The 25,022-nt window shown below is 43.2% G+C and overlaps 1 protein-coding gene across 1 annotated transcript in view; it reads right to left on the bottom strand.

Moving 5' to 3' along the window:
* LOC134862710 (voltage-dependent T-type calcium channel subunit alpha-1I-like) overlaps positions 1–25,022 on the bottom strand; it is a 225,623-nt gene that overhangs the window by 31,998 nt on the left and 168,603 nt on the right. Inside the window, 9 exon segments of the mRNA XM_063880729.1 lie at positions 1,338–1,447; positions 4,061–4,212; positions 7,807–7,999; positions 11,351–11,440; positions 12,680–12,805; positions 13,704–13,830; positions 15,158–15,336; positions 22,683–22,751; positions 23,706–23,829. Of these exon segments, the coding sequence (XP_063736799.1) occupies positions 1,338–1,447; positions 4,061–4,212; positions 7,807–7,999; positions 11,351–11,440; positions 12,680–12,805; positions 13,704–13,830; positions 15,158–15,336; positions 22,683–22,751; positions 23,706–23,829 (1,170 nt within the window).

Genomic DNA, 25,022 nt, shown 5'->3' with positions numbered 1-25,022 from the left:
ACGTAACTGAGTTAAGAATTCAAGGAAACCCTGGATATGGTAAATGTGTTTTGAGTAAGAGCAACTGCTTTTCTTACTCACCAACAGGTTACACTGGGTTAAGGTTTAGATGAGAGATGACTAAGGAGAGTTTTGACGATACAAAATCTTTCTTCACTCTCATGTCTCCACCGCTAAGCTAAAGGTGGCTAATGTTGAGCTATAAAGGAACTACAGCACGGTCACATGACTTCACGTCACCACCGCTAAGCTAAAGACGGCTAATGTTGGGCTATAAAGGAACTACAGCACGGTCACATGACTTCACGTCACCACCGTTAAGCTAAAGGAGGCTAATGTTGGGCTATAAAGGAACTACAGCACGGTCACATGACTTCACGTCTCCACCGCTAAGCTAAAGGAGGCTAATGTTGGGCTATAAAGGAACTACAGCACGGTCACATGACTTCACGTCACCACCGCTAAGCTAAAGACGGCTAATGTTGGGCTATAAAGGAACTACAGCACGGTCACATGACTTCACGTCACCACCGTTAAGCTAAAGGAGGCTAATGTTGGGCTATAAAGGAACTACAGCACGGTCACATGACTTCACGTCTCCACCGCTAAGCTAAAGGAGGCTAATGTTGGGCTATAAAGGAACTACAGCACGGTCACATGACTTCACGTCACCACCGCTAAGCTAAAGACGGCTAATGTTGGGCTATAAAGGAACTACAGCACGGTCACATGACTTCACGTCACCACCGCTAAGCTAAAGGAGGCTAATGTTGGGCTATAAAGGAACTACAGCACGGTCACATGACTTCACGTCACCACCGCTAAGCTAAAGGAGGCTAATGTTGGGCTATAAAGGAACTACAGCACGGTCACATGACTTCACGTCACCACCGCTAAGCTAAAGGCGGCTAATGTTGGTCTATAGAGGAACTACAGCACGGTCACATGACTTCACGTCACCACCGCTAAGCTAAAGGAGGCTAATGTTGGGCTATAGAGGAACTACAGCACGGTCACATGACTTCACGTCACCACCGCTAAGCTAAAGGCGGCTAATGTTGGTCTATAGAGGAACTACAGCACGGTCACATGACTTCACGTCTCCACCGCTAAGCTAAAGGAGGCTAATGTAGTGCGTGATGACGTTTAGTTTTCTCACTTAGACACTTGTTAGCGATCTCTGTCCTTTTGGAAAATGCACTTCTTCTGTAATGGAAAGTTAAACATGCAGGGGACCGTCGTGTCATTTGTGTACAGTCAGAGATAAAAGCAGCTTCTTGTTCTTCATTAACATAAACCTATACAGTCTCAATACAGCTGATAGTGTCCCTCAGTACCTGTCCTTGAAGAACCGTCGAAAGCCGAAGGCTACCAGTTTCAGAGTGGCCTCGATCACAAAAGTGGAGGTGAAGAAGTAGTTGCAGTACTTGAGTGTAGTCTCCAAAGACTGAGGTAGAAAGAGAAGAGTTGAAGAGGCAGTGAGGTTAAAAAAAAACTGACAGCAAGTTGAATAGACAGTTCATTTCCTGTCTCTATCTGTAATCTTAACTGGTAATGGATCACCCTTTGTTCTACCACAGTTCACAGCTAACCTCTTCTTTGTCCACAGAGAGGAAAACAGATCAACAAAATAACCTGTGTGTAAGTCAAGAGTGAAAACACCCTAACAAGACAGGCTGAGAGTTGTTGCTCCGAGAGTCTGTTCTGTCAGTGTGAAAAAGGTATCTTGCCAATGAATCTCTTTAATTAGAACGAGCTAAATCGAGACGTACAACTAAATTATGTCAGACTCTGGGGAGGAACAGACCGGTATTAATAATCACGCAGACAATGACACCGGTGATGTTCAATGCACATAATTAAAGCTTATTAACACAACCGATGGAGCCAAATTAAGAAAGAATAGACCATTTATTTGTCCCCTGTGAAAGTAGAAGTTTATTTTATCAAAGAGTCCTGATTGGTCAACCGCTTACAGATGTCCCGCCCCTTACCCTATCACGTACAATGTGTTGGAGCGCTAGCCAATAGAAGCACAAGTGTTACAAAGTGTTGTCACTATCATGCCGAAGTGTAAAAAAAGGAGTCCAATGAAGGCGTTTCAAGCAGGGGTGGAGTTTGTGGGTTAACTTTGTAATCTTAGCCTTAGCAGACCATTTACATGCACTGAAACCTAAAGAACACACCACCAGTGAAAGTGAAATAGGGCCTCTTCGAAGCAACATTGCCAGCCTTCATAATAGTGATGCAGGGAGTTTTCCTCGTCTGTTTCTCTGGGCTTCAGGCCAGCGTTTTGAAGCTATAGACCCTGTAGGTCTCACACTGTGGCCTTGCATGTGTGGGCGATAGCTTTAGTCGTCATCCAGAGCTCAAATAGTTTGACTCAGAGTGTCAGCGTTGGTAGAAGGCGGCACAAACAGAGTGAAAAGCTAACTTAATGAGCTTCTTTCTGCAGTTATAAGTATGTTCAGCCTACCATATGTCAATATATAACATAACGGCACACAGCATAATGGTATTTAAGATCAGGGAGGTTTCAGCTCAACGTTTAGACCCAGCAGCCTACAGACAAAACATTTTAGCCATAGTGATATTGGACTGGAGCTAAATTTAAGGAGAACAATGAGCGCATTTTCATCTCATACAATTTTAAATGGACTCATTTAAAGTTTCTTACAGTGGCTTATTTAATTTCCCCCTGCAAAGGACATAATTAAAATAGTTAAATATGTATATATTATTCTATTTCAATGTTATCCAAGCCACAGTAGATGGATTCTATCATTAAGAAGGACCGCATGAATAACTATTTTAACCTCTTTAACATTTATTAGTCCAGAGCCCCGATAACTCACTGTCACTGTCACGGATATTTAAAGGAAATGGTCTTCACTTTGTTCAAGGATAAGCCTCCAAGCACCAATATCTTTAGGGTAATGGTTCTGCCAGCAAATATCCGGGCCAAGACTCGTCGTATTCTGACCTACTGGTGGTGTCAGCCCTTCATCCAAGTTTTGCATTTCCTGTTTTATTTTGTAGTTCACCTCTCTTTCAGATCACTTCCTGTCTCTGATCGTTTGCCCCGCCCTGATTGGTTTAACCTTATCCTTTGTTAGCCTTGCAGTCGTTATTGACTCATACTTATACGAGCCAAGTGTCTTTGTTCTTTGTCACTGAATATCCAGCTTTGTTGTCAGTACCTGCGTGCCTTCTGAAGCCTACAAAATCTCTTCATCGTTTGAGCATTTTCTCAGACTCTGCCTCGGTTTCAGAGATTGGAGCATTTAGATCCTCCCTGCCTCGGTTTCTGTGACAAAATCCTCGTCAGATGATTGGTGATCGCTTCCGAGCACTCAATGTATACAAGAAATGCATCATTGCAACACAACTCATGATGTTGTGGACTTTTCGGGTGTCTCCATCTTGGTTTTTGGGGTCCAGAAGTGACCAAAAAGGGAGGGCCTAAGAACATTGAAATACTGAAAGATAAACTTTCATGAGACGCTCATTTTGTGCAGTTAATCACAAGATAGCCCCACCCAACATTGGACGTTAATTGATGAAAAGAACATCATGCTGAATGGAAGAAGACTAAAACTAAAGCCACAAACGTATCAGAAAGGTAAGAATGATGTCGTAAATCCCTCGGGAGGCAGGGACACTTTCTCATAGACTTCTATGCAATGTTGTCCTACAATTTCTGCCGTTGTATGGAGATATGTTCATAGAGATTCAATATTAGATGAAGCTCATCCTCAAGAGACTCCCCGCTCCTCAGGAACATTTTACATAACTAATACCTCAATCTGCCAGAGCGTTTATTTTGCAGCTATGATAAATGTTTTGCTTGTTGGCAGTTTTGCAGCTGATTCAGAGCAGCAGGTTGGCAGCCTGCCTCTGGGAGTGCCCACTTTAAGAAAAACCTTCCCAGATGGTGCAGCACCACCCCCACCACCACCACCCACACAGATGCCCTTAAACAAGTCTGCTCTGTCTGTCTCACTCAAACACCCACACCCCCACCATCCCTCCATCCCCAGGGGGTGGGGAGAGTGGTCACCTGTGGCTGGCTGTAGTGCTCCAGAGACATGGTGATGACGTTGATGCAGATGATGAAGGTGATGACCAGGTCCAGGTAGTGGCTCGTGCACAAAGTGTGGATGGCCAGTCGGGTCGGGCCGTATGACGCATAATAGGGCAGCTTCTGGGCCTCTGGAGAGAGACAAAGTGACGGAGAGAGAGATGAAGAGAGAGGAAAACAAGACAAGAAGGGAATCGTGTGGTCAGAAGGAAGATGGAAGGGGGGAATTAAATTACAGTATCAAGAAAGCACCAAAATAACTGGAATAATGGGAGGGAATTAATCCACGAGCGAGGGTAGTTACAGCTGGAGACGGAGAAGAGAGAGAACTGATATTTGCTTTAAAAAAGGAGAAGCGTGCAGAGACAGCGAAAGGAGGTGCAAACAGCATGATTTATTTATGCCAAAGGGGAGAAGAACGAGGGGCAGAGCAAATGAGAAAAGGCAGAGATAAAACGGTGAGATAATATGAGAATAAAAATAAATAACTGATGAATAAGAGATGAAGTTTAAAGGGACACTGTGTAAGACTTTTACTAGCTAATTACCGAAATTTAAGATACCCATTCATAAATACAGTCTTTTTAAACCCATTTCACATCTATCCCGAAATCTAAGTATTCTGTTGTACTTAGATATAGTCAGTTTTACCTACAAACAAAGGGGATCTTCCCCATGGCCCGCAGCCATTTTGAAAGTACAACCTCCTCTGGGGGACATACAGAATTTGCAGCTCCGCCTCCGGCGTTTTCCTAATGACTAGTCACCGCGCGTTCGGGATCGTAGCTACTAAACACAAATGCAGGACCACACATACTCCGAGCGGCATGAGCAACCAACTCCTTTATCCAAGAGAAAAAGAAGAAGGACTCTCGACACGGACAGAAGTCGAAATACCAACAAAAGAAGAGTAAATATAGGATATTCTTTCCAAAGGTGGAAAGATCTTATGCAGCAGAGAGGGGTTACAAGAAATGCTGACTTCGCAGCGTTGCTTCTGGACAAGTAGGTTGTTACTGCTACTGCTAATACCGAACTAGCAGGTTTTATATCAGTTTCGAAACCGGAAGAAGTTTTGTGAACTTCGAGAGTCGCCGTAGCCGGTTTTGGCCAAAACCGTAGTTGCAGTACCCTTTTTGGCCACTTTGGCGCCTTTTTACATAGTGTCCCTTTAAGGAGTCTTACAAGGACTCAGTCAAACTCATTCAGGGTGTGAAAATAGAAGTCTTGAGCACATTTGGATTATAACCAGAGGAGAGAGTCCTTCAACATATGTAAGCTTAAAGGGGCCCTGATGACGTGTAGCGTCTCTACTTTAAAGAGTCCTCTCCTGCTGATGTTCAGGTGTATATCAGTATGTAGTGTCTCTACTTTAAAGAGTCCTCTCCTGCTGATGTTCAGGTGTATATCAGTATGTAGTGTCTCTACTTTAAAGAGTCCTCTCCTGCTGATGTTCAGGTGTATATCAGTATGTAGCGTCTCTACTTTAAAGAGTCCTCTCCTGCTGATGTTCAGGTGTATATCAGTATGTAGTGTCTCTACTTTAAAGAGTCCTCTCCTGCTGATGTTCAGGTGTATATCAGTATGTAGTGTCTCTACTTTAAAGAGTCCTCTCCTGCTGATGTTCAGGTGTATATCAGTATGTAGTGTCTCTACTTTAAAGAGTCCTCTCCTGCTGATGTTCAGGTGTATATCAGTGTGTAGCGTCTCTACTTTAAAGAGTCCTCTCCTGCTGATGTTCAGGTGTATATCAGTATGTAGCGTCTCTACTTTAAAGAGTCCTCTCCTGCTGATGTTCAGGTGTATATCAGTGTGTAGCGTCTCTACTTTAAAGAGTCCTCTCCTGCTGATGTTCAGGTGTATATCAGTATGTAGTGTCTCTACTTTAAAGAGTCCTCTCCTGCTGATGTTCAGGTGTATATCAGTATGTAGAGTCTCTACTTTAAAGAGTCCTCTCCTGCTGATGTTCAGGTGTATATCAGTATGTAGAGTCTCTACTTTAAAGAGTCCTCTCCTGCTGATGTTCAGGTGTGTATCAGTATGTAGTGTCTCTACTTTAAAGAGTCCTCTCCTGCTGATGTTCAGGTGTATATCAGTATGTAGTGTCTCTACTTTAAAGAGTCCTCTCCTGCTGATGTTCAGGTGTATATCAGTATGTAGTGTCTCTACTTTAAAGAGTCCTCTCCTGCTGATGTTCAGGTGTATATCAGTATGTAGTGTCTCTACTTTAAAGAGTCCTCTCCTGCTGATGTTCAGGTGTATATCAGTATGTAGTGTCTCTACTTTAAAGAGTCCTCTCCTGCTGATGTTCAGGTGTATATCAGTATGTAGAGTCTCTACTTTAAAGAGTCCTCTCCTGCTGATGTTCAGGTGTATATCAGTATGTAGTGTCTCTACTTTAAAGAGTCCTCTCCTGCTGATGTTCAGGTGTATATCAGTATGTAGTGTCTCTACTTTAAAGAGTCCTCTCCTGCTGATGTTCAGGTGTATATCAGTGTGTAGTGTCTCTGCTTTAAAGAGTCCTCTCCTGCTGATGTTCAGGTGTATATCAGTGTGTAGTGTCTCTGCTTTAAAGAGTCCTCTCCTGCTGATGTTCAGGTGTATATCAGTATGTAGTGTCTCTACTTTAAAGAGTCCTCTCCTGCTGATGTTCAGGTGTATATCAGTATGTAGTGTCTCTACTTTAAAGAGTCCTCTCCTGCTGATATTCAGGTGTATATCAGTATGTAGTGTCTCTACTTTAAAGAGTCCTCTCCTGCTGATGTTCAGGTGTATATCAGTATGTAGTGTCTCTACTTTAAAGAGTCCTCTCCTGCTGATGTTCAGGTGTATATCAGTATGTAGTGTCTCTACTTTAAAGAGTCCTCTCCTGCTGATGTTCAGGTGTATATCAGTATGTAGTGTCTCTACTTTAAAGAGTCCTCTCCTGCTGATGTTCAGGTGTATATCAGTATGTAGTGTCTCTACTTTAAAGAGTCCTCTCCTGCTGATGTTCAGGTGTATATCAGTATGTAGTGTCTCTACTTTATGAGAGACATGAGGATGTTAGTTGTTATAGTGTACCATCAGTCTTTATCTATTCCTGCGTTCCTCTTCTTCACTTCTCTCGACTGATTTATTGACCTCCTCTCTTTCTCTTTTCCAAAATGACCTCCATCCTCCAGTCTTTGCTCTCCTCTTCCCTTCCTAGGAGGTGTATACAGTATGTCCATCCATCATCCTTTTCCCTGCCTCTCTCCTTCTTGCCCTCCCAACGCTATATTACTTTTTCACATCACCCCCATTTCTCTTCCAAACCCTCCTCTACCTCTTCATGTATTTTTCATTTCTCCGCCCTGTGCTTCAAAGCCTTGCTACACCCTCTTCCATTTATCCACCTCATTTTCCTTCAAACAACATGATTTTGTACAGATGGAGGACATTTACTCAAGTAATATTATTTGTATTCAGAATTATAAAATGTAGAACAACAACAACAACAAAAATACAATGAAATAAAATGCATGATAATTCTAATAACACACGACAACAAAAACAAGCAAGAAAATAAAAACCATCACATTTTTTAAATAGAAAGTTGATGAAGGAGTTTAACATATAACAGAGAACTTCGACACTGTGGTATTACTAATACTACTTAAGTGAAAGACCCGAGTACTTCTTCCACCACTGCTAATTTCTCTCCTCCCCATCCCTTCCGCTTTTGCCCCCCACCCCCATCTTACTTCTCCTCTTCTTCTCCATGCGACGCTGGCGTTTCTCCTCCCGCCTCTTGGCCTCCTCCACCTCCTGGTGCTGCCGACACTTGTGGAAGTTCTCCACCACCACGCCCACGAACATGTTGAGCACGAAGAAGCTGACGATCAACAGGAAGGAGATGAAGTAGAGCAGCATCCACGGGCTGTTGTTGGTCAACGGCTGGAGGTGAGGGAGAGATTGGAGAACAGGGTGAGACATGAACTGATTGGAAAATGGTGGTGTTTGTGACAGGAAGTAAGACGAGAGGGAGTACTGGCAGAACACTTTCGACTGTTCGGAGAGAATGGTTAGAAAGACAATTGAAATATCTAAGAAGTGCAAGATGTACAAGTCGCAGGAGGAAGAGGGGCGCATTCCTTCTTCCCACATCTGCACGTAAGCGAGGGTCCACTGTTATTATACAATGATGAACTGTGTCTACACCGGCCTGCACAAACTGAACACAGTGATGTCGGTAACGCGTTACTCTAATCTGAGCACTTTTTTCAGTAAGAGTAATCTAACGCGTTACTATTTCAAACCAGTAATCAGATGAAAGTTACTTATCCAAGTCACTGTGTTACTGTTGTTGTCATCCTCCTCAGTAAAAGACATGTTTGCTTTCTTCTTGAGTCTCGGGGAGTGAAGTCTATGCGACAATTAAGTCACGTTTTCAGCACGAGGACAACTCACGTGTAATACCACGCAGAGACACAAACGCAAACAACGATGGAGGGGGAGAGAGGCGCGTGTTCTAGCTGGAGATACAGTCCCTACATTCAGTTTGAGTCAGCTGAAGATGACAGTATTAAGGTTCGTTGTTCTCTCTGTGCTGGAGACAAGGTGCTATCTAAAAACACTACGTCAAATCTGAAGAAACATTTGGAGTCGCAGCACGACACAGTCAGACTACAGAGCAGGGCCCCCCCCAGGTGGAGCGAAGCAGAGAGAGACTTTGGTGCAAAACCAGTGAGTGGGGGAGAGTTGAAGAAGATGGTCGGGCAGTGTGATGGACCCATTTTTATGTTGGGGGGGGGGGGGTTTGTTGTCGGCAGCTGCTGAAAGTAACTAATAAAGTAACTTGTAATCTAATTAAGTTACTTTTTAAAGGAGTCACCAGTAATCAGATTACTTTTTCAAGGTAACTGTGGCAACACTGTTCGCCGGGAAGAACAAATACAAGATAACAAACTGAATGGTTGGTGGTTGGAGGACATTGGCCTTCACAACCTGGATATAATGTGTCGTCTCATGGAAACAAAGATCCAAACGGGACCCTGCCGACACAAGAGTCATTTGTAGTAGGAATGAAACTGCCGACAAGCGACACACAAAGTACGTACAAGGCTTAAGAAACCCGAAGGTGCTAGAAGGGGAGCTGAAGGTAGAAACCTTAAACCTTAACGACCTTGAACATTTTCAATGTATGACTTGATGATTAGAAAGAGGAAAATGTATCAAACAGAAGACGTTGCGGTTCATGGTCAACACCTTTTCCTGATCCCCGGTTTAAACCCAACATCCCGACTGGAGATTGTACGCCCTCCCCATCCCTGCTTTGATTACCACGCCATCATCCAAAGACTTCCATTCAAACATTCAGGTAATTAGCTATTTCCAATTCATATAATCGGTGGACCTGACCAAGTATTAGCACTGAAAAACACTGGTGGCTGTTTCAGGATCTACCTAACCTCTCTGCCGGTGTGAGCTGGGATTGGATTCAGTCCCTGTCCAGGATTAGCACAGGGTGATGACGGACCTATCATGTGGTTGATCACATGATACACTTCTAAAGGAAACCCTAAACTCTTTTAGAAACAGTACTAGCTTATACATCTAGAGAGCGGCTGTGATTTAGGTCTACCAGAAAAATAAAGACCTTTCTGACAGTTAGTTTATTACGTTGGACATTTTGCTTTAGTTAATCATTGGTAAAAATCAAACGAGCTGAAAATAGTGGAAGTCATCTATTGTTCCATTCTGAGAAACAGTGAAAGTGCCGCTATACGCCCAATCATAGCCCTCCAATTAACACTCCAGTCCAACAATCCTGCAGCTGCAACTGGTAAAAAAAAAAGAAGGATGACAGGGGACAGAATAAAAGGCAGGAAATGGACACAATGTGAGGAACAGAGCGGCATGATTGGGTGCGGAGGAAGTCATCGCAGGGAGTCATTAGACAAACAAAAGAATCCAGTTCAGGTGCAATGACATGAGAGTCAGGTTTTCAATTTGGAGGATGGCCAGGTGTTGAAAGCGCAGGGAGGAGGGAGAATGGGATGAGTCAGTCAGCGCCGCGTCGGACCGGGTGAGGTTTACTCCCTGAGTGCACCACCAGGATAATTCCCTCCCTTTAATAGATTCACCAATAGACGTTCAAATACAACCAATTAGAAAAAGGGAATCTGCTCACTTTGAAGACGGACTCTCAGATCACATGCGTCTGATACGTGAAACTAATCTTAATCTCGGATAACACGACGTAAATATTGGTTAGAATTTGAAGTGTTGCACCTGGAAGTTTGCATTTAATATAACTGAGCCGTTACGCCAGGAATGAAAGGTTTCAAACAGCTGGATCATCAGGATGTAGCGTGCCTGTGAATGTTTTAAAAGTTGCAGAAATTGTAGAATAAAATATTCCTGCAGCTGTTTTTATATTTGTGTTAGATGTAACTTTGGAAAACAACTTTTGTTTCATTGAAAACTGAGTCCCTTGACTTTGCCTCAAAATGTGTTTGGTAAAGAAAACGTGTCACGGTGCTTCTGGCTTTAATCCTCAGTCCCTGCAGTCAACACCTGGAAGTGTCCTTGGGAAAGACACTAAACCAAACACTGCATGGAACCAGAACCACTCCCTGCTTGCTGTTTCTATTATAGCTGCTTCTTCTGGGATGTTTGAATTGCATCGTGTAGGTTTGGCTTTGTGTGCAGTGCTCTGTACATATGTGACGGTTTGAAGTTGATTCAAAATGAAATCTCCATTCATTCATACATCAGACATTAGACCTGTTCAATGCAGTAAGTAAAGACGAGTCCGATAGTGGGGAGGATTCAGGACTGAGTACTGGTCTAGGGTCTTGGTGACTGTTGTGGGTTAATTATCAAACGACATTCTACCTTGAAAATCAAAGGATTAAAATATCAAGCACATTTTAACCGAGGGTGGTTTTTAGGTATCCCACACCCCTTAGCAGTTCTAGGGAATGAAATGCAGTAAATAAATCATCAACCACTTGGCCTTCTTGCTTTTTGGATAGTTTTCTACTGGAGCTATAGTCGAGGTGGTTTGGCTCTGTGATCAGGAAGCCTCTTCGTGGAGGAGTTGTGGGAACATCCAACCGGGTGCATGGATCCCGGGGTGACCAGAAGGAAGGATTTCAAATCCCATCTGGTCTCAGAACGCGTGGGATTCCCCAGAACAAAGCTAAAGATGAAGGCATACTTTGCTCAGTTTCTACCACTGCGAGCCGAATAACCGTTTGGGGAAATGTGAGTTGGGTTTTTAGTCCAAGTGTCTGATATCACCTGCTGGTCTATCCCCACTGCGTCCAGTCCGTGGTACATGATGTTCACCCAGCCGTCTTTAGAGGCCAACACAAACAGCGACATCAGAGCCTGTAGGACACACACACACACACACACACACACACACACACACACACACACACACACACACACACACACACACACACACACACACACACACACACACACACTGTTCTTAGTTTACTCAACCCTAACCCTAATTCAATCATACGTGTGCTCACTGTACAGATGTTACTAAATACTTCAGAAGCAATGAGTCATTTTTCTTCTGATTTAAATATGTATCTATTCCACAATGTAGAATCTTCTCTTGTTGAAATGTGTATATAGATATATATATATCTGTTTTCTAATACTGATGGGTACATTTCTTCTTTCGATGTTGATATCACATTCATTTCCTTGTACACTAACTGTCATGATCCTTGTGTTGTGTTTATTTTGAAATGTTTCCCCTCTTGTGTCAGGTTAAGTTTCACTTCCTGTCTTTAGTTTCCCTCCTTCCCCTGATTGAGTCATTGTGTTAACCTGTTGCCCCTGTGTTTCTCCTCCCCTCTCCAGCTGTGTGTGGTGTTCTGATTAGCCTTGTGTATTTAGTGTTGGTTCCCCTTTGGTCTCTTGTTCGGTCGTCGTCGTTTCCTACCTGATGTTGTACCTGTTACCTGCCTGTTCCTGCCCGTCCGTCTGTCTGCTCCTGTTCCCCGTGTCCCCGTGTCCCCTGGTTAGTGTTGGTGTGGTTATTTTTTGGTTGAAAGTACAGCTTTGATTTAAATAAAGCTCGCCTTTTGTTTGGAGCCATACCTGCCTCCCGTTCATTTTACTGCACTTGGTTCCTGTTTCCCCAAAACCCTGACACTAACGATGCCTTGTGTGCATAGAAAACAGCTCCCAAATCAGGATCAGTAAGTAAGTCTAATCATATCTAATTTGGACTTCATCCTTTCTCCCAGCTGTAAACACTAACTGTTCGAAGAGGAAACCTTTCTATAATATTATCACAGGTAAGATATCTATACAGAGGATGATGATAATTATGTTGCCACAAAGTTTGTAGTTCAACATTTTCAAAAGTGATATCCTTTTACTTTAACAGTCGAAATCATTCCTTCTTTAATTCAATGAAACATTTTCTAGAAGCTCTCCTGCCGAGTGCCGCTCACTACCATATTCTTCTTGTTCTTCTACAGGAGAGATTCTGTGCTATACAGTCTGCTCATTATTAAATGTATGAGTGTGTTCACATAAATATGTTCAAAACCACCCAGACGAAGTTTCAGGGATGTATATGTTCCTCTCTCTCTCTCGTACCTGTCCGAGGTTGTCAAAGTTGTATTTGTGGTGCACCCATCGATAGTTGGCAGCCAGACAGTCGGACTTGTTGGTGATGTTCTTCACGTCGAAACCCACGCAGTAGTAGAACTTCCCTTTGAAGAGCTGTGAAGGAAAACACACACACACATACACACACACACGGGAGGAAATGAGGCGTGCAGAGATGCATTTTGATGACAACACTCGAGTTTTCGCACTTCTTTCAAGCAGCTTTTGAAGTAATTTGATAATTAGCGTCTTTAACGAGAGCGCGGATAAAGACTCCAGAAACGCTTGAAGTCTCCTCCTGAGAGATGGTTTTAATTCTCCATCATTTTGAACACATCAAAGTGTGCAGAGTGAGATAATGCCTACTGGTAGATGCAGGAGGAATAATAATGTGGGGAAGAACAGGGTGGGATTGACAAGTAGATACAAAGGCAATACTGGACGGCAGTGTTGAAAAAACAATGGGGGAAACTACAGCTGCACGAGTGGAAAGCAGGTACGATGCAATACGACTAATTATGAGGTGCTTCACTCCGGGTGAAGAGGCTCCATATTGAAATGAATGAAAAGGCTTCAGGTTTACTGCCATGATTTTAATCCTCAAATGCACCGTACCGTTTTTGCACTGGTTGGGGATCATTATGAACCCGTGTGTAAAGCAAACGTTGGTCTTCTAAACTCAGCGGGCATTATAGTCACAGAGTAAATGTGAGGTTGGATTGTCTCTAATGAGCCGGGGTCTCACTGTGGGTGCACACAGGGCCACAGCCTCATGCTCTCCACCGCTCATGTTTAATAATTCACTTCTTGGTTTTTGGACCAATTGGACAAATGTAATAGTCATGTATAACAACTCAAAGCGTGCGTGCTAAGGGGTCGCTACGATAGCTTGTATGACATTTGAAATAGTAAACATTGACCGTCTCCAATGAAACATGTCGCAGAGTCCTCAGATATGTTTTAAGACGTGCAAAATCCTCTGAGAAATAAAAGACAAGGGAACTCCATTTACCTGAACACCAAGAATACCGAAGATGATGAAGAAGGCGCAGCAGATGAGCACGATGTTGCCGATGGGCTTGAGGGATGTGATGAGGGTCTCGACGACCAGCTTCAGCCCCGGAGCTCTGCTGATCACCCTGCAGGACCGAGGGGGTACACAGAGACACAGTGAGTCAAAGAAAGTCCAGGGATAGGAAAGAGTCGAATCCTTTTCAACTGTTTTACATATTTCTTTCCTTTAATCAGTTTTATTATATTATATATATCAACATTCTGAGAAAGTAAAAGAGAAATAGGAATTTGGAAATATTAAGAATTCTGATTAAAATGAAGAAATCTGAAAAAAAGTAAAAAATAGGAAAAAATTAGAATTAGAAAAAAAAGCGAATCCAAAAAAAATCGAGTTTTGAGAAAAATGTAAAAACTTGAGGAAAAAGTCAGAATTCTGCGACTAAAAACAGAAATTGGGGAGAATGTTGATTTGCTTTGTGGTGGGTGGGTCTCTGGGAAATTGACCCCACTCAATCCTGTACCACACGTATGATCCAACCTTGAGAAGCATATTAGCATAGGACAATTAGCATAGCACAGGCTAGGTAATTGGTAGCTAGCCTCGGTCCGTCTGACGGTAAATAAACCCTTAAGCCTCTAAAGCTCACTTATGGTATACATTTTTAATCCCTATCAAAGAGTCAATGAAGAGTTATCTATTTGTTGGCTGAGTCCAATAACTGGAGTCTCAACTTGTTGCCAGGCAACTGCACTGAGAGCAGGTGCAGATTCTAATTCTTCCGAACAGGGTCATGCTTGCTGTTCTCCACTGCTTCCAGTTTATTCATGCTAATCTAAGCTAGCCGTCTCCTTACAGACAGACATGAGAGAAGGAGCGATGCTAAATATAAGTTTGAGAAGAGGCTAAACTCCGGAGATCTGTGAGGCGTCTTCCATCACTGATTGTCCGATCGAATGCATATATATATACAACAAGCAGCCTTTCATTCCACTGTAGAGTATTTAATGTGTTATTTCATTTTACTAATATTTCTGCATTTGCTTATTTTTACTTGAATTTCAGTTCAGTTGTAATTAAATTGATTGAATTATTTTATTCATCATGTTTTCCTCTTTGTTATTGTTCTATATCTCATTTGTTTTACGTCTTCAATCTGCTGTATGTTGTATTTTGGGTGAAAGAGCCTGGGACTTTAAGCTTTAATTATTATATACAATAAAAACAACAATTTGAATCTTTGAATTCTTAAAAACAATTAGTATTATTCATGTTACTCGCTAACTTTAAGAGTTTAACATGCATATTGCTGTGCATTGTGTGTGTTGACTTGCTAAATATACATTTCTAAATCAGGCAAATCAGGGTAAATAACCAATTATAGTGCAAGAGCAACAAATAAATCCCAATTAATGGTGCCGAAACTGAATGTTTCACATGGATTTTATTCTAACCTGAGGGGGCGTAGCGTCCGAAGCAACCTGAGAACCCGGAGAACCCCGAGGATCTTAGCTCCGCCCGCCATGGACACCACGATGTCAATCAGAGACACAAATACGAGGAAACCATCGAGGATGTTCCAGCTGCTCCTTAGATACGCCTTCTCCCCCAGGTACAGGCCCATGGACACCACCTGGAACCATGTAGGCAGAGACATGCAGCAGGTAATGACACAGCAGCCAGATGCACACACTTTGATATTCAGATTCCTTATTTAGCTCCTCAAACACGAACTTCATTTCATGTCAGCAGCCTTCTGCAGGAGAGGAGACACTTGAACATTGTGAAGATGAAAGTAAGAAATAAAACTCAGGATGAGAGGTGTGTGATTGAGGGAGGGAGGTGTTGAGTCCAAAAGAGTTTCCAAGGAGATGAAAGGAGGGAAGGTGAGGACATCAGTGTTCAAAGGGAAGAGGGAAGGGATGGACTTCATAAAGGAAATGGCACTAAATGAAAAGTGAGTCTAGTGCTATATATGGATTGTTCGGTGCGGGTAACCAGCAGTGTTGTGACTTTACTGTAACTGAGATCCATGTCTATGTTTAAAACTTCTCAAACAACAACTTGGCTTTGTTTTAATCTCAGTAAATACACTTTGTTGGACAGCTGACTTTGCAGATGCTTCCTCAGGAGTCCAAAATCCCTCTTCAATTACAGATATTGGGACGGTGTTTGTTAGGCTGCTACAGCATCCATCCGTCTCTTGTGGCCATCAGTGCGTCTTTAAGACCGGGGCAAACTTCTGGTAAGTGTTGAAGGAGGAGTTCTGTCCGGCTCACTCGAGCTTTGGGAGTGCACACACTCGTAACTGAGACACACAGAGTTTTCTCCGTCAGATTTCTTACTCTAACTCCATTTGTTTGGATGTCTTTCATCTTCTGTCCCTCAGCTCCTGGTCTGCGTGTTTCCTTTTCCATTCCTCTGTCAACGCTGGCTAGCTAACAAGGTAATGGACTTACCAGTGTGTTAGTCCAGGGATAAAGACTTAAGTAGTTAGTGTAGCTGACAGATTAAGCTAAGTCTGACTCAAATGAGTAAATGATTTTATTTTGGCCTGACATTTCCCTCTTCCTCCTCTGCAGTCTTTCAAGTCTTACACACAGATGTTGAGACGGTGTGTGTTGAGCTGCCAAAGTTACAGCAGCACATATTTCAGCTTTTTTCCTCAGAGTTAGAATGTGTCAACTTCTAGCCACAGCTGGGTGGGAGGTCCTGCTCACTATGCGAGCCCTGAGGGGGATTGAACCAGAAAGAGAGGAGGAGGAGAAAAATAACATGAAAAACAAAAATGAGGCCCAAAGAGAAAGTTTGGAAATCAAAAAGAGTTGGCGGGGTTGGAGGAAAAGTTGCACTGCAGACTTTTTTACGGCATCATTTGCAAGGTGTGTTCGTGAGGCGATGACACCCCGGTGTGGCTGTCAGGTCCAGGCAGAACGATGATGTTGGTGCATCTGTTTTGGAAACGTAGCGGTGATGGCACCCTGCTGCAACACAAACCACTGAATATGGATCTGGCGGGTACCTGTAGGCGGGAAGGGAGCCCTGCAAACTTTTTGAGCTGAAGTCAGCTTGGGTTCAGACAAAATACCAACGATTCCCAAAGTGACAAAGACTTCTGAACGTGTCGAACTGTAGAAAAGCTCCTCCGAAATAACTCAAATAACCTAATCCACCTCTTGGCGTTCCTATATGCTGCCGCCTCCTCCAAAAAGCCCTCTTTTATCTCAGGGTCTTCTGAAGCTCTTTTGTCTTTGCTCTCTTTTCCAACATGCTGACCACACAAAGTGAATGGAAGTGGTTTCAGAAGGTTCTGGACATTGTGGCCCACCGGGGATCGAAGCGTCAGCTAAAGGAAGTGTAATGTTATTCCTAATAAGCGATTTCACAAAACGTGTCAATATGTTTTTGATCGGTGTGACCACAAAGGAGAAACTAAATCAGAAATGTTGGCACGTTCTCGCCAGAAACTCTGCACTCATCCACTAGAGCTAACCAGAATGCTTTCAGAGATGGGAAGTAACTCAGTACAGTTACTCCAGAACCGTGCTTAAGAACAACTTTGAGATACTTGAACCATTTTGTTCTACTATCTGCACCTTTACCAGCTCTGAGAACACTTTAATGATCAATCATTATAAAACATATCAGAGATATTATTCTGAAATGGACCAATCAGACAATGACTACTTTTACTGTCGCTACTTTAAGTACATTTAGAGGAGAGTACTTTCTACTTTCACTGGAGGAACATTTAGAATACTTTCACTGTGACAGAGTATTCCTACACTCTGGTACTTCTACTTTACTCAAGTACAAGACCTGAGTACTTCTACTTTACTCAAGTACAAGATCTGAGTACTTCTACTTTACTCAAGTACAAGACCTGAGTACTTCTACTTTACTCAAGTACAAGATCTGAGTACTTCTACTTTACTCAAGTACAAGATCTGAGTACTTCTACTTTACTCAAGTACAAGATCTGAGTACTTCTACTTTACTCAAGTACAAGACCTGAGTACTTCTACTTTACTCAAGTACAAGATCTGAGTACTTCTACTTTACTCAAGTACAAGACCTGAGTACTTCCCCTACCTCTGAATGCTCTCCTCAAACCCCCATCACATCTCAACCACGACTGAACAGAAACCATGACTGGGTTCACAGTGCAGACACTGGGTCAAAGAACAATGATGAAATGAAGTCAAACTCAAGGGAAGACAAACGGAGCCGGATAAAGGAAGAGATTTATGAATGAATGAGTCAGATTGCAGACATCCTCAAAGCTCTGCTGAAGAACACACGATCTCTGTGCCAACAACGGTCCGAAAACCTCCAACTGTCAGAAAACATTGCATGTGTCGTCGCTGAGAGCTAAGCACAGCGGCGAGTCACCGTCACATCCTATACGACGGCTCCTCTGTCACGTTTTGACAGCCGGGATAGAGAGCTATGATGCGTCTGCTCTGTCATTAATATCGCGCGGCTATACGGAGGGCCCGTCGAGGGGATGTCGGAGTGCCGTGGAGCGTCCATTAAGCAGATCAAATATCGCTTGATAAAACACGATGCCTGGGGACCGCATACCAGGTCGGTGCCAGCGCTGCCATCAGAGCCGGCTCTGCTTCTCTTGCTGTCGCTGGGCTTTGGCTGACATTAAACAGTCCATCACAATAAATCCAAATTACATTTAAAGTGTACTTAGAAGGAAATGAGTGTACTTATGAAACGGGCGGGAGTTTACATCGCTCATTGGCCTTAAAAAGACTATATAGGTGTCACCTCTACCTCTTTTTTCTACTCAGACTGCCAACATGACTTTTATTTGTCCAAAGTAGCTCCGGTGAAATAGATAGGAAGTCTAAAGCGGCCTTTCCTGTGGTGTATTATACAGGTTGCTGTGCATGTAAATGGTCTGCAGAGGCTAAAATCCCTTTTCTTCCCTTCTTCCCTTTCTTCCCTGCCTCAAACACCTCCATTACACTGCTTTGTTTACTTCTGAAACATAGTGACATCACAATGGAACTCTCGTGCTTATATTGGCTAGCGCTCCAGTTTAAAAAGTCAAGGACAGTGAGTCACTTTTTTGTCTCTTGTGGCCATCAATGCGTCTTTTAGACCGGGGCAGACGTCTGGAAGTACATCCAAAAATGAATCTTAATGGTGGAGTTCTGTCCGGCTGACTCAAGCTGTGATAGCATTCATTCAACACTCGGAAGGTGAGACACACACAGAGTCTGATTCCTCAAAACGTCTCTGAAAAGCTGCTGAGTAATTGTTGTTAATGCTAAATACACGACTTCTTACTTCATCCGACTGAATGCCCTTCCTCTCCTCAATAAAAGAAACTGCATGACACTCTGATGGAAACACTTTTCATCTTGCATTCATCTTCCTGACAGGGCTTACAAATCAATGCTAGCTAGCTAACAAGCTAATGGACTTGGTCATTAGGAAGTTGTACTAGGGATAAAAGAGGGACTACTCTCTATTTTGGGGGGTTTTCCCTTTCTTGTAGTGTGTTCTATAGGTTTTAGTGCATGTGAATGGTCTGCAAAGGCTAGGTTTATCCCCCACACACACATTCTTTCTCCCAAATAGTATTGCACATATCTGTTGTGAATGGGCCTGCATGGACAAGGACAAAATAGTAGCATACGTTCTGTCGTCTGAACCTCCGTCTGTCAGTTCTGCTCAGACTGATCAGCTTCAGCAGGCAAGAGACACAGTGTGACAAGAACGAGTCAAGCATGTACGTGTGTGTGTGTGTGTGTGTGTGTGTGTGTGTGTGTGTGTGTGTGTGTGTGTGTGTGTGTGTGTGTGTGTGTGTGTGTGTGTGTGTGTGTGTGTGTGTGTGTGTGTGTGTGTGTGTGTGTGTGTGTGTGTGTCAATACTTCCCCATTTCTAATAAGAATCTGATGTTCAAGGTCAAACCCAGTGTGTGCAGGTAACGCTGTTTGCACTAATTACTACCCCTCATGTGCAGGTGTGTGTGTGTGTGTGTGTGTGTGTGTGTGTGTGTGTGTGTGTGTGTGTGTTGTGTGTGTGTGTGTGTGTGTGTGTGTGTGTGTGTGTGTGTGTGTGTGTGTGTGTGTGTGTGTGTGTTTCAAGGGAAGCTCAGTGTAATGAGCGCTCCTCAGAGACAGATCCCACTGACCGGTCTGCAACAACGCACTAACAAGCAGGTTTGATAAATCATCAAGGAGTCGGACACCCTCCCCTGACCGAGAGGAAGATCAGCTGTTTCATGATGAGGACTTATTAGACATGTTAGACCTCATCTGCCCCGTTCCCACCAAACCAGTTCCAGTTCTAACTCCGTGCTTGTGCTCTTCTGTGTCCGAACCGGCTCTTCTTTTTAGCCCCAGTTGCGTTTCCACCGACAGATGCTGCGTCATGAGATCACCGTTTACGTCGCTGATTTTCTCCCTAACGACGCTCACAACCACAACATCAATAGAGGACTGCTTCGGGTCGATGCTGGTGTCGTTTTTAATCATACAAACACAGATTGAATTTAAGAACTACTTCTCAAACCTTCTCCTTTTCTCCAGAGAGCCGTGGTTCATTGTTCATTAATGTGGTTCATTGTTCATTAATGTGGTTCATTGTTCATTACCGCCCGCTGCAGCGCTGCTCGTCCAACGGTCTCATATTCACTGTCTGACTCTTCACACGAGCAGCGGATGCATACCCCCTATCAGTGAGTGTGTTTCAGTCTGAATTGATGCTGTTTGGCATCACAACGCTGTTATGAAAGTGTCTCCGGTATAAGATGGGAGATTTTAGCATAGCAACTGAAGCTAATCTGACTGTCTTGACTACTTGTTGCTATCATATTGTGAAGTCGTTTTTCTACACACATAGTGTACCGGCGTACGGATGGCCATTAAAGTAAGGTAAAATAAACAGCATCACAACCTGGTTAGTGTTGCCTGACTTTATAAAGTGTGTGTTTCTTATAAGTGTGTGGTTCTAGTCACTTTACTAAGCGCTACCGCTTGTTTCTGTTATTTGCCGTACTCGCCATGACATTGCTCAGGTTATCCTCGCCCCCCTCTCACGTAGGTGTGACGTATTTGGTTCTTGTTTCTAGACCGGCTGTTTTTTGGTGCCAGATAAGAACCAGTTTTCGGGGCCACATGGAGAACCAGTGCTTAATCAGACACAAGCTCCCAACTGGCCCTGGAACCGCTTTGGTGGGAAAGGGGCAAGCGGGAAGTTCAATGCTAAATGAGATGCTGTCACAAGTGAATTGAAACAAATGAGTGTGTGAGGATGTGTCGGAGACAACTTCGAGTGGAGTTTAGTGAGCCGTTGATAGACTGTTTGAGATAATACATATGCTGCAGGAGAGAATAGTTGGGAAAATGAACCGAGGCCGAGATTACAACGGAGCCCGGCTGATTAAACTACAGATGAAGGTACAAAAGAGCGGAGAGATACAGCGACAGATACAGAAGTTAATCAAATGAGTGGCGTGAAGAAGAATTGAAATCCGAGAGATGGGATGACCGATCAAAGGGCAGGAAGTAAATACAGATGCAGAGAGGGAGAGGGAGATACAGGAGGTGGGTTCAACCCGGGGCCAGATGCACATAGGTGAACTCTGCAGCACCACACATCTCACTGTGCTACACGTGTATTCATTATCCTGCTCATAAATAAATCACTGTAGGGTTTCTACCAATGTGGAAATCGCCTGGAGACACACAGTCCTTCATAATGGATGATGCCCTGTCTTCTGGACAGCAGATTAGTAGATTAGTGTGTGTGTGTGTATCGATGGGAAGCCCAGGAGTAGCTAAAGGCCAGCAGAAAGAGCGATAGGCCTGTAATTAACTTTATTATCAAGCTTCCGATCGCTAATGGGAGACGTGCAACTGATTAAGCTGCAGAATTGTCAAAAAAAGAGAAGAGGATCGAAAAGGGAAGGGGGGGGGGTGAAGGATGGCAGGAGAGGAAAACTGCTGAAGACGTAAGAGAAGACTAAAGAGAGGAGGACAAATAACATTCAGTTCCCAAGGATTTCATTGAATGAGAATTACGAAAAGATTTCAAGGACGAAAACGAGCTTCAGTGGGGATGAATTTCTTCGCAGTCTTCTGTATTTTTATTACTCATAAACTCCAAATTGAAACACATATTTGGAAGACTGAGAGTATCTGCTGGAAAAGGAATAATTAGAGTTACTGACTAACATGCATTCCATACTGAGGACAACCCCCAGGGCACGCTGACTGCAGTTGGACTCGAACCTACTCTCCCCTGATCCGAATATCAGCGCACTATCCCACCGCGCCACAGCCTCCTCAATGAGGGCCTCAGGAGAATACATTTGAGGAAGCTCGGAAAAAAGTGGAACCGAGATCGGACCAAAGACGGCTTTCCTTTGCTTTGGTAAACGTTTGGAATCTGGAACTGGTTATTTGTCCAACAGGTCAGCCGGAAATGTCATACACGATTCATCAGTGTGTGTCAGACACCCTCGCCTAACCTCAGCATTAGACCTAAACACCCTAAAGCATGAGATTAGCAACTTCACAATGTGCATTTTGACTTTCCTTATCCACCTTAAAGCGTCTCACTGAGGAGCATGTTGAAATATGAGGCACTTTTAGCCGTGTTAGTGAAGTGAAATGCTAAATGAGATGCTGTCACAAGGGAATTGAGACAGATGAGTGTGTGAGGGTGTGTGGGAAACAACTGTGAGTGGAGTTGAGTCAGCCGTTGATAGACTGTTGGAGATAATACGATATGCTAGGACAGTATTTGAGAAAATGAACAGAGGAACCACGAGTTGTGATGGATCCCTCTAAAGATCCACCTGCTCTGGATTGTGTGATAAACTTGAAGAAGGAGAAATAAAAACCAAAGTTCAAAAGACAGACAGTAACGATGTGATGTGAAGGAAGCAGGGACCAAGCGCTCTTCACTAAAGGAGAACGACGAACAGAGCAGCAGGAAAATAACTTTCTTTACCTTGACCGTCATCTCCGTGACAAAGATGGCCGTGAAGACGTAGTTGGAAATTGTGAGGAAAACCCTTTCCTGTAAGAGAAGGAGAGAAGTGAATACAAAGTACAGCCGCAAAGAAAGAGAACATCGGCAGTCAAATGTCCAGAGCTTCAAAGCGGATATGAGCTTTAAGTTGAGTGTTTATGCTACTCAACTAGATTGGATTTATTAGATGTAATTAATGCCACATGTGAAAGAGTTGCCTCACTTTTATTTGAACCTCCTACCCTTTAATAAATCTGCTGCTGCGTGATTGCAGGAAAGTAGCTTGATGTCAAAATCAAGACAGAGCTCCGGAGCAGCGATTGAGAAGCGGCGCTTTGAAGCAGCTCTTCAAACAATGACTCGTTAAGACGATTTAAATTAGAAAACATACAAAAAAGGATAATTTTACAACCAGAATAATAGAACTGAGCCTGTTTTCACATCATATTTGTAACTTTCAGAGGTGAATTCAAATAATGGGTACTAATAAAGACAAAATGTAATATATACACCGTCACCATTACAACACACATAACATGTCACTCTGCCACTACGTGTTTTTGCACGATCCAATACTGCTCGTCACTGTGCTGTTTGTTACGTTAATTATTTGACCATTATTTCTTGTAGTTGTCTAATTAGCTGTCTTTACTGCACTGTTAGTGCACAGCTGTATTATCATGCTGCTGTGTGTGTTGTATCTCTGTAACTCTGGCACAACAGTCTCCTTCGGGATAAATGAGGTCCTGGTTTATTTTATTTTCACAGTTTTTCTTCCTTAACTTCTCGTGTTTATTTACTTGAATTGTTACAATTATTTTATTTGATTCGGAATAAAGCAAAGATAATAGTTTGTCAATTAAAAAGAACTCTTCACAGCTGAGGAGGTCCCATCTTATCCAAGAGGAGTCTCACCTCTTAAATGCATATGATAACACAATGCTGACTTACTGTTCCGTATCTAACCAAATAGATCGTGGGATATAAAGAAGGAGCTCTTACCAGACTGCCCTGCATGATCTTGGGCCTCTCCAGAGCCACCGTGATGCAGTTGAGGAAGATGAAGACCAGGACCACGTAGTCGAAGAGTTTATGGGCGATGATGGACTGACAGAGCAGCCTGAACCTGAGGGGGGGAGGAAGGCATGAGGGGGGTGTGAGATTGGTTCAAGAATTGTCTATAAGATTATGCATTCATGGGTAACTGCCTCAAGATCTTTCAGTCATCCTGCAAGAACATTTAGGGTTAAGAGTCCGTCTAGGGTTAGGGTTAGAAGGAGGACGTTTTTACAGGGAGGCAAATTATCCACAGAGGTTTCCTCCTCTCCGGCTGCCGCTTAAGTTTGCACAGCTTAAGAACGTAAGACCCAGGCATCCCAAAATCTAAAATCTTCCATTCTGTAAAGACATTAGTATGACAAAACGTCCAAAACCCTAAAGGTCTGAGGTAATTTGTGGCTAAAGACTGGATAAAAAGTAATGTTATGACAACTTCTTGCCGACAACGCTGACGAATGCTCAATAAGGCATAAGAGACACATTACATTACATTGGCAAACATTACTCTGGGTTGGCCAATTGTTGTACACATTAAGGAGGATGTAGGTACCAAAATCCACAACAATCCATCATTGTTCTGACGTTTAAAAGCAGAAACGTACAGATAGCGTCTCTGAATACTTACGACTTTCAAACGTAATTACAGTTTCATTGCTGTCTTTGATTCCTTGACTTTTTTTGACTAAATGTTGAATATTTTTGGCTCTGCTGTTCTCCCACAATTATTCAAAGTAAAGAAACCACGTTGGATCAGCTCAGCAGGCATATATTCTCATCATTAGATAAGAAGCTTTGGTGTAAGGGACCTCTGAATGGATTTAAATACGCTCAGACGCTGCAGTGTTGCTCCACAGAGAAACCCTACCTATTGCTGCACCTGCTCCCCTCCAGTGACACAATCAATGTGCTAATCTGACTGCTTTTGCTCCACACTTGGCAACCTGTCCCTTTATCTATCGATTCAGATCTGGCCACCCTGTCCCCTGACATTGATCTGTGGCTTTGTTGGTGTAGAAACTTCCAATCCAACCAGAGACACAGCTTCTGTTTGCTTCTTTTGATTGCAGCCGTTTCGAGTATTAGCAGCTAAATAAATGAGTATTTTTTACTAGCAATGTAATGCTTCAGAGGGCAGTTGATCATAGCATTTACAACATTTGGAAATCTTTGCATGTTTGGAAGGTTTCAGTTTCAGTAACGTTAGGTTTTTCCGACAGCAGAGGTTAGAAGAGCTCATATTTGGGGTCAAGCTAACATCTG

This window comes from Eleginops maclovinus, chromosome 4 (genome assembly GCF_036324505.1).
Source record: "Eleginops maclovinus isolate JMC-PN-2008 ecotype Puerto Natales chromosome 4, JC_Emac_rtc_rv5, whole genome shotgun sequence".
Taxonomy (NCBI): domain Eukaryota; kingdom Metazoa; phylum Chordata; class Actinopteri; order Perciformes; family Eleginopidae; genus Eleginops; species Eleginops maclovinus.
The sequence above is the reverse complement of the archived record's forward strand: the minus strand, read 5'-3'. Positions and strand labels throughout refer to the sequence as shown.